Below are 10,337 nucleotides of genomic sequence, written 5' to 3' on the forward strand. Positions count from 1 at the left end.
CAGGTAGCCACACTGGTCCAAAGCAAAATATACAAACAAAAACCATAGAATACCTTTTATTGTGTGTGTGTGTGTGCGTGTAAAGTGCCGTCAAGTCAGAGCCAATTTATGACAACCCCAGCGAGGAGCTTTCAAGGCAAATGAGAAGCAGCGGTGGTTTGCCATGGCCTTCCTCTGCAGAGCCTTTCTTCTTTGGAGCGTTGGAGTCTGATCTGGCGAACTGGGTTTGATTCCCCGCTCCTCCACATGAGCGGCGGAGGCGAATCTGGTGAACTGGATTTGTTTCCCTGCTCCTGCACATGAAGCCAGCTGGGTGACCTGGGGAGAGTCACACTCTCTCAGCCCCACCTACCTCACAGGGTGTCTGTTGGGGGGAGGGGGAGGGAAGGTGATTGTAAGCCGGTTTGAGTCTCCCTTAACTGGCAGAGAAAGTCGGCATATAAAAACCAACTCTTCTTCTTCTTCTTCTTCTTCTTCTTCTTCTTCTTCTTCTTCTTCTTCTTCTTCTTCTTCTTCTTCTTCTTCTTCTTCTTCATGGTTTCCTGCCTTTTATTAAGACAAGCAAAATATCACAAAACAACTTGCAAGAAAAAGAAGTAGCACTCTGAGCTATACAAAAGTTGATATGAAGTCTTCAATCTTAGTGGTTACAGCAACTGGGTAAATATATATGCTTAGGGTTATGTTTGTGGGGGGCGGTGTGCCAAAGGAGAATTACTTCAAGAAACACTCAAATTTAGTGGCAGGAAATTTACCACCTGGAGCTTTAACCATCTGGTCTTGTGGCTGTTCCTTCCTCAGCGATACACGGTTAGCATCATGAATGTGATTTTTTTTGCCATCTTGCCACAGCTAACTTATGGCAACTAGGGTTGCCAACCTCCAGGTACTCATCTCCCTGTGGTACCGGGGTCCTCCCGGCTCCCGGTTCCTGCTCCGCCCCGTTCTTGCGGGGTGAAGATTTACCAGCCTCTGGGCGTTTGCTGTGAGTTTGGGACACTCTTTAATGATCACACTGTGACTTTACCGCCCTTGTGTTGTGTCTTGCCACAGCTCTAACACTTTTTCACCATCCATTGGGAACTGCAAATATCTTGGTCTCTTTCGCTTCAATGTTATAAAAGGACTTTTGAATGCCTTTGTGCATATGCTTCTAAATGCTGTAAATAACAACGTAAATAATAGTGATGAGAATTAAGAATAATAAGATCCATTGTGATATATTACAGTGTATTGTCATTTATTATGAGCCTTTGTGCTGTTTATTTCCTGCACTTACGTGATACAGCACAAGTAGTCAATTTCCTTTGGTTGAACCTCCAGGTACTAGATGGAGATCTCCTGCTATTAAAGCTGATCTCCAGCTGATAGAGATCAGTTCCCTTGGAGAAAATGGCCACGGACTCTATGGCATTGAAGTCCCTCCCCTCCCCAAACCCCGCCCTCCTCAGGCTCCGCCCCAAAAACCTCCCGCCGGTGGCGAAGAGGAACCTGGCAACCCTGTGGGGTTTTCAAGGCAAGAGATATTCAGAGGTGGTTTGCTATTGCCTGCCCTGAGTAGTGACCCCAGTCTTCCTTGGTGGTCTCCCATCCAAGTACTAACTGGGGCTGATCTTGCTTATCTTCCACACTTTGATGTGATCAGGCTAACCTGGGCCATCCAGGTCAAGGCATGTGAACTCTAGAATTCATTAAAAGTGTCTGAACTTAAATTCTGGAAAACCTACATGTGGCTACCAGAATGCACCCACCTCAACAGATTCCTTGACAGGAATTTTAAGGGAAAGGCTAGTATCAAGGGCTTCTACCTCCCCTACTTTCGAATTACCTTTGCTTATCCACTGTTCTTCCAATCCCTTGGATCTTCAAGGACTGCCAGTTGTTTTCTATGGCAGGGCCCCTGTGCCTTCCTGGGCTGTTCCCTCTGCAGGGGACAGCACTGATACCTCATGGCATTTTTGTAGCATTTCCTTGATTGGCAATTATACAAGTAGAACAAAGAGGCAGTCCTACGCGGCAGCAGGATATCCCAGCTTCAGCCGACTCTCAGTTCTCTGCTTCTTTCTTGGGGCTTAACTTTCTTGGGGCTTAACTTGGGGCTTAACTGTTCCTAGTATGAGTTCTAGGAACAGAGCTCCCGAGGTTTCTTTTCCTCAAAAATTAGGCGTGCAGGAGATCAAGGCATGTTATTACTGCAACACAAGGGGAGGGAGTGTTTATATCTTCCATCTCATGCTGATTTCCTGACTTGCAACAGCTTTAGGAAGCTGAGATTTGCCCTTTGTGGCAAACATACAGATAGTGTGGGTATTGGTATGTTTGCTACTACAGGACAAAGAGCAGGGGAGGAGATTGGAATTGGAATGGTAGTATTGGGAAAGGAGGGTATTAACTAGGGCTGCCAGCATCCAGGTGGTGGCTGGATATCTCCTGCTATTACAACTAGGGCTGTCAAAAAAAAAACAAAATTCGGTACAGTTCGGATTCGGCCGAATTTGGCCCTTGTGGGTTTGGTACGTGCCGAAGTCCGAACTCCCCCACTTCGGATCCGTTCAATTCGGCAGGAATTCAAAGTTCGGAAAAAAAATTCGGCCGAATAAAGCCATTAAAAACACAATCGCGCCTTTCCGTGGCTCTGGGGGGGGGGCATTTTGGGCTTAGAGGTCCCAAACTTTCGGCAGAGCTTCAAAGGACGTATATTGAAAGACTCCCCAAGTTTTGTAAAGATTGGGTCAGGGGGGGCTGAGATATGGGCCCTGAAAGGGGTCCCCCCCACCCTTAATGTGTATCTCTCAGCAGAGCTTGCCGCCCAGGCACAAAGCTCCCAGCCCCGACAAACAGCTGATGAGAGCAAGGGAGGGGCAGGTGCTAAGAACTTTGCAAAGCAACACAACTGAAAAGCAACACCTTTGCAAACATGCAAAGGGAGGGGCAGGTGTGAAGAATTTTGCAAAACAATACAACTGCAAAGCAACACAAGCACGCAATGCAACACCTTTGCAACAGTGCAAAGCAACACCTGACACCTGGGAGTTTGCATACCATGGAAAGGGACAGAGGCAGCTAGCTATGCATAATGAGCAGGAGGGGGTGGAATCTCTCCTTTTGCATTGGACTTGGGACCAGGCAGATGCATTCTTTAAGTCACCATTTGAAAACCAGTTTTGAGCAAGCATCAAAATAACCTAACTGATCTTATGAATGAGGAAAAACCTGAAGAATAAAAATGAAACCCCCCCTCAAACCAGGGAGAGAGAGACTGGAGGGGGAACACACACCCCAGGCAGAACCGGCAAAAGCCCCCTTTGGCTTCCCCCCCCACCCACAGAAACTGCTCCCTCCCCACACACACACACAGACTCTACTTTCCCCACACACACACACAGAAAAGAAAAATTATAGATTAAAGCCTCCAAAGGGGTCTTACTGTGGCTGTCTTCTGTTCCAGCAGGAGGAACTGGGAGGCTGGGTAATCCAATATGATTCCATTTGTATCCAATATAAGATCCATATGTATGCATCTCTCGAGGGTGATCCATTCATCCCAATAGGGAAAAGGGGAAAGCCCATATCTCGGGGGGCCCTGACCCAATGTATACAAAACTTGGGTGGTCTCTTAAAAAGCCTTGACTGAAGCTCCGCTGAAAGTTTGGGGTCAGCACACCCAAAAATGCGCCCCCTGCAGCCACGGAAAGAGAAAAGGGGGGGAGCCGATATTTCAGCCCCCACTGAACCCATCTTTACAAAACTTGGGTGGTCTCTTAAGAGGGATTCTCTGAAGCTAAGATAAAAGTTTGGGGGCTGCACCCCCAAAAAAGCGCCCCCTGCAGCCACGAAAATGGAAAAGGGGGGAGAGGAAAAAGGGGTGGAGCCCATATCTCGGGACCCCCTGACCCAATGTTTACAAAACTTGGGGGGTATCTTAAGAAGCCTTGTCTGATGCTCCGCTGAAAGTTTGGGGTCGGCACACCCAAAAATGCGCCCTCTGCAGCCATGGAAAGAAAAAGGGGGGAGCCCATATCTCGGGACCCCCTGACCCAATGTTTACAAAACTTGGGTGGTCTCTTAAGAAAACTTGTCTGAATATCCCCTGAAAGTTTGGGGTCTGTACCCCAAAAAATGCGCCCCCTGCAGCCACGGAAAGGAGTGAATGTGCACAAGCACCCCCTCACACACACATGAGGATTTCCCTCTCTCTCTCTCTTTCCCCGGCCGGCCGCACTTCAGCTGATTCCTCCAGTACTCAATCCTGACTGATTGGCCAGAAGAAGACCCAGCTTGGCCACCGATTGGCCGGGGGAGGAGAATGCTGCTTACTGAAGGTTATGCTGCTTACTGACGGCCCCGAATTGGCCGAATTTATTCGCGAACTCCCGAACTCGCTGAATTCGGCCCCCCCGGTTGCCCGCCAGTTTTGAGTTCGGTTCCTCCCGAACTAAAAACCGCCGAATCAAGGGAAATTCGGCTGATTTTCAGTTCGGGCCGAACCGAATTAACAGCCCTAATTACAACTGATCTCCAGGCAATGGAGGTCATTTCCTCTGGAGTAAATGGACACTTTGTAAGGTGGACTCTATGGCAATATACCTCATTGATGTCTAGAGTTGCCAATCTCCAAGTAGTAGCCAGAGATCTCCTGCTATTACAACTGATTTCCAGCTGATAGAGATCAGTTCACTTGGAGAAAATGGCCGCTACGGCATTGAAATCCCTCCCCTCCCCAAACCCCACCCTCCTCAGGCTCCGGCCCAAAAACCTCCCACCTGTGGTGAATAAGGACCTGCCAACCCTATTGATGTCCCTTCCCTCCCCAATCTCCAATTAGTTCCCAACTTGGAGCTGGCAACCCTAACTCTCCCTTCCTGTGCCGTTTCCCCAACAGGCACAACATGGGTCTTGTCTTTTCCCCTTACCAGGGCTTAAGGCATCCCGGGGGGGGGGACACATTTCTGAGCATGGCAATGGTCCAAAGAGCTGGTCCTCCAGTGTCCCAGCCCTCACCCCAACACTGCAACCCAATTCACATTGCCCCATCCACAAATGTTTGTCAGCTCAAAATTACATGCATGGAGTTACAGTCATGGAATTCTAGTACCACATGGAGTTTTCCTCTTAGAGATCTTACTTGGATCCCCTTGGCCATGCCTGAGAACATTAGCGCTCCCCGGTCTGTGGGAGACCTTGAAGCCAAAATGGTTTGAGAAGAATTTCTCAATAGATACATTGGTTTTAACCAAGCACAATAATTATTTTTTTAAAAAAGAGAATCTTGGTCTTCTCCTCCCTTTTTGCCATGTGAGATATTGGACTTTCCCATGTGGACTTGGTCTACAGATTTTCCTGGAGCCTTTTCCCTCAGCCACAAAAGGAGAGTGTTGTCTTTCTCTTCCTAAATTAGGATGTCATGCTCATCACGGGAGGGAAACCCATTATTACTCGTTCTCTACCTCCCTTGTGGTTTCACAAAGCCAGGAACCCTCTGTTAACTGGCAAAATATACAACATGCCTAGGTTTAGTGCAGAAATCACTTGGCCAGCTGTACAGGCCGTGATTAACAAACTGATGTGGCTTCTCTGGTCTTGGGTGGCACATAAAGCCCGAGGCCTGGTGTTGGTAATTGAGGCCTACATGTGTACATTTACGGCTGTGCCTTCTGAGAACAAAGCCAGTTGTGGTGCTTACGGTAATCACTGACAGATGTTTTGAGGATAAGTTATACCTTTGGGAAATGGACAGGGAACAGTCATCTGTCTAAAAGTTACTCGCTACAGCTAAGATGACTACAGAGAACCTCTGTGTCCAGGGGCAGTGAACAATGCTGCTAGGAGTCAGCACTGGGGAGAGGCCTTGGCCTCTGTGCCTTGGTTTGTTGGCACTCCAGGGTTGGTGGCCCAGTGGTTGGACAATGTGTAGGGTTGCCAACTCTGGGTTGAGAAGTTCCATTTTCTCTATGGAACTGGCTCTGTAGTCAGGAGATCAGTTATAATTCCAGGATATCTCCAGGACCCACCTGGAGGTTGAGTACCCAAGGTTGGGTAGACTGCATCCAAGAAATCAGAAGGAGATTGAGACTAGGAAGGGCAGCCATGAAGGAGTTAGAAAAGATTCTGAAGTGTAAGGATGTGTCACTGGCCACCGAGACTAGATTAATTCATGCCATCATAGTTCCTATTACTATGTATGGGTGTGAAAGCTGGACAGTGAAGAAAACTGATAGGAAGAAAATAGATTCCTTTGAAATGTGGTGTTGGAGGAGAGTGTTACGGATACTGTGGACTGCCAAAAAAACAAATCAGTGGGTTATAGATCAAACCAAGCCTGAACTGACCCTAGAAGCTAAAATGACTAAACTGAGGCTATCATATTTTGGTCACATCATGAGATGACAAGAGTCACTGGAAAAGATAGTCATGCTAGGAAAAGTGGAGGGCAGCAGGAAAAGAGGAAGACCCAAGAAGAGATGGAGGGACTCAATAAAGGAAGCCACAGCCCTCAATTTGCAAGATCTGAGCAAGGCTGTCAAAGATACGACATTTTGGATGACTTTCATTCATAGGGTCGCCATGAGTCGGAAGCGACTTTCCTAGGGTTGATATCTGTGACCACAAACCAGACGCGTTTCGGCCTATTGGGCCTTCATCAGTGGTCAATTAAAACCCATGTTAAGCCTGCACACATTTACAGAAATAAATACATATAAAACAGTTTAAATCAAACCAGGCATGTGTATAAGTTGTAAAATCTATTACCAATTCCTCAAACATCTGGTCAGATTGGTTCTAGTTGCAATACTGGTTTGTATACGTCTCTCATATACCTCACTGGGTATTCCTTACTGGGTACCTCTGAAATGGATTGAATATACTAGCCTGGTTTGGCAGAAGGATCAGTCTTCTACCCATGGGGAGTTTAAATTTGTGCTTGTAAGACAAAAAGGAATACATACCAATTGGAAAGATTAAGGTTGAGGAACTGATGAAGAACGAAACGGCCATCTTCCTCGCCTGTCTGACTTCTGATGAATTTGTTGCTAAAAGAAGAAGAATCATTGTTAGAAAAATTATTGATATGGAGATGTGTTTACTTACCTATATTTATAAATAGAGAATTGTATACTTACCTGTATTTATATACTTGCTTGTGAATTCACTGTGAGATTTTGTAATTTGTGACCAGTGCTTTGATATGACCTTTGGATTATGATAGCAATATTGGAATTATATTGAAATTGCTTGAATATATGTTTTCTGTGTGAATGTTGGTTTAACTACTGAGTACACAGAAGTGTCTATCTTTGTACCAGTACCTGGAGGTTGGCAACCCTAGAAACAGACATGCATAAAAGGCCTGTGTCAACAGGCTTGCATGTATTGAAATAATTAACATAACTGGAGAAATATATTTTTCATTCATACACAGGAAGCAATTCCAAGCATGAAGACACTGCTTTTGCTGATAAATATTCTTGCTGTAACTGTCGCTTTCCCGGTAAGTGGACAAAATATGAAAGGTATTACCATGAACTAGTTGAAACAGTAAGCTGTTTCTGAGCTCCCAAAGGCTGGTCTCTTATAACATGCAGCCCCATCCTAAGGTTCTCATGCAGGTGGTACAGCCACACTGGTACAGCACTGATGTATCCCTGGTGCTTAGAGTTGCCTGCTCTTGGATGGAAACTTCCTGGAGATATGGGGGCAGAGTCTGGGGAGGAGAGGGAGGTCAGCAGGAATGGGGTGTCATAGGGTCCAACCTCTGAAGGTACCATTATCTCCAGGGGAACTGACCTCTGTAGTCTATATTCCAGATAAAAGATTCCAAATATTCCCTTCCCCTTTCATACCATGTCTTATTGTTCTAACTTCAAGGCCTTCTGGAAAAGGTAAGTCTTCAAACCAGCATGGTGTATGTAGTGGTTAAGAGTGGTGGTTTGGAGTGGTGGACTCTAATCTGGAGAACTGGGTTAGATTCCCCACTCCTCCACATGAGTAGCGGAGGCTAATCTGGTGAACTGGATTTGCTTCCCCACTCCTACACAAGAAGCCAGCTGGGTGACCTTGGCTAGTCACACTCTCTCAGCCCCCACTACCTCACAGGGTGTCTGTTGTGGGGTGGGGAGGGGAGGTGAGGGGGAGGTGATTGTAAGCCAGTTTGAGTCTTCCTTAAGAGGTAGAGAAAGTTGGCATATAAAAACCAACTCTTCTTTTTCTTCATCTGGAAAGTCTTCAAAGAAGTGGCCGTTCTCATGCCTTGTAGGAGTGGGTTTCATAGTTGGTGGGGGGACAACCTAGAAAGCCCTTCTCCCGGTATTAATGAAAGATTGTAGAACTTAAATGGAACCTCTCCTTTTTTTCTTCTTTTTTTCTTTTTTCTTTAAGAAAATGCCTATATTTCTTTTAAGGGGAATAAAATCCTGTTTTTAAATGTTACACCTTTGTGACAGATCAGAAGGAATGAAATTCCAATCAGAAGCGGCTATGCGGACAACATTAATTCTATTAATACCAATAAAGGAGTATTAAAGATCATCTCTGTTCTTAAGAAGGGGAACCACCAGGCTGGAAATGATGGTCCTCAAGACAGGGAGATATTTCATAACCTTACCAGAGCATATGCTGAAGAAGTGTCCACAGCTGGTCCTATCAATCCCCAAAGAACCTACCAGCATGAAACTGACAGGCAGTTGTTCCTCAAACAGACCAAATGCCGCCCTCGGTGTCATACAAAGGAAAAGGGGGCTGCAGATGTTGAATCCTCGACAGGGAAAGATGTTAACCATCATCATGTAGAACTTGTTAAAAAGAGCAGCAGCATAGACCAAAAAGGCATTGCTTTTTTGAGAGAGAAAAATGCTGTTCGCGGACTGGTGTCAACAACAGAAGGCTTCATCAAGCAGGACATCGAGGGATTCCATGCCACCAATAACATTAAGGCAAGGGAAAATGTTGATGCCCTGTACAATGATCCTCACTATCGTTTTGACAGCTACTATTTCAGCGACGAAGGCATGCAAGGAGATGATCCAGGTAATTCTGATCACTCTGATTCTAGTCAGCAGGCAGAGGGCCAGAGAAATTCCAGCCAGCAGTCCAGAGAGCCAGACAGTGCAAGTGATTCGAATGAAGAACCATCAGAACCTTCCAGCACCTCAAAGGACTCAGGCAGCCCTAGTGACTCTAGTGACTCCAGCAGTTCCAGTGTGTCCAGTGCTTCCAGCAAATCCAGTGGTTCCAGTGAATCCAGCAATTCCAGTGAATCTACAGAGTCCAGTAACTCCAGCAGTTCCAGTGAATCCAGCAGTTCCAGTGAATCCAGTGAGTCCAGCCAATCTACAAAGTCCAGCAGTTCCAGTGAATCTGCAGAGTCCAGTAGCTCCAGCAGTTCCAGTGAATCCAGTGAGTCCAACAGTTCCAGCCAATCTTCAAAGTCCAGCAGTTCCAGTGAATCCAGCAGTTCCAGTGAATCCAGTGAGACTAGCAGTTCTAGTGAATCTACAGAGCTCAGTAGCTCCAGTGAATCCAGCAGTTCCAGTGAATCTACAGAATCTAGCAGTTCCAGTGAATCCAGCAGTTCCAGTGAATCTAGTGAGTCCAGTAGTAGCGCCAGCAGTTCCAGTGAATCTACAGAATCCAGCAGTTCCAGTGAATCTAGCAGTTCCAGTGAATCTAGTGAGTCCAGTGAATCTACTGAGACCAGCAGCTCCAGTGAGTCAAGAGACACGAGTGATTCTAGCAACTCCAATGATTCCAGCAGTTCTGCTGATTCTGGCAATTCTTCTAAGTCCAGAAGCTCCAGTGATTCGGACAGTTCCGAATAAATCGACGCAAAGTAATACGAACTGTACTGATGACATCAAGAAGACAACGTTGCGGCTTGTGAACAAAATAAGACACCACAGTAGAATTTTAGGGGAAACGATGACAGTAAAGTAGACAATGGCTGCAGAATGGCAGCTTTGCACTACTACAGAAGCCATGATTCATAGAGTCCCATTTTTGTTTGGTGGCTGCATCAGATAAATGTGATGATTTTGCTTAAACATTAATTCCCAACCATTCCCAGTTTCCCTGGGTCGAAAAAGGCAAGACACTGGGGGAGCTGTGAAATGACCTTCTTAGTATCTAATGGGCGATAGATTACAGCCGTAGTTCAGAGGAGAGGCAGGAGGTTGAAACATCTCCCATGTATCAGTTCATTGATCAAATCTGACTCCTTCCTGTTATTGTTACCATTGGAAGGGGGTTAATAACAGTGCGAAGGAGGCAGTTTCAATGGGTAAAACCACATGAGGAGGTAAGAGTTAAGGCACTTCTCCCCCTGCATCATGGCCCCAATCCAA

At 46.2% G+C, this 10,337-nt stretch overlaps 1 protein-coding gene across 1 annotated transcript; it reads left to right on the forward strand.

Annotated features, from left to right (window-relative positions):
- Positions 1 to 457: 457 nt before the first annotated feature.
- On the forward strand, positions 458 to 9,815 carry LOC130482928 (uncharacterized protein DDB_G0271670-like; the record flags this gene model as incomplete). Its single annotated transcript, XM_056855807.1, has 2 exons — positions 458 to 537; positions 9,188 to 9,815. Coding segments are annotated over 2 exons (708 nt in total), but the record flags the coding sequence as incomplete, so codon positions are not given.
- Between the last annotated feature and the right edge of the window lie 522 nt (positions 9,816 to 10,337).

Source organism: Euleptes europaea, chromosome 9, assembly GCF_029931775.1.
Source record: "Euleptes europaea isolate rEulEur1 chromosome 9, rEulEur1.hap1, whole genome shotgun sequence".
In the NCBI taxonomy this organism is placed as follows: Eukaryota; Metazoa; Chordata; class Lepidosauria; order Squamata; family Sphaerodactylidae; genus Euleptes; species Euleptes europaea.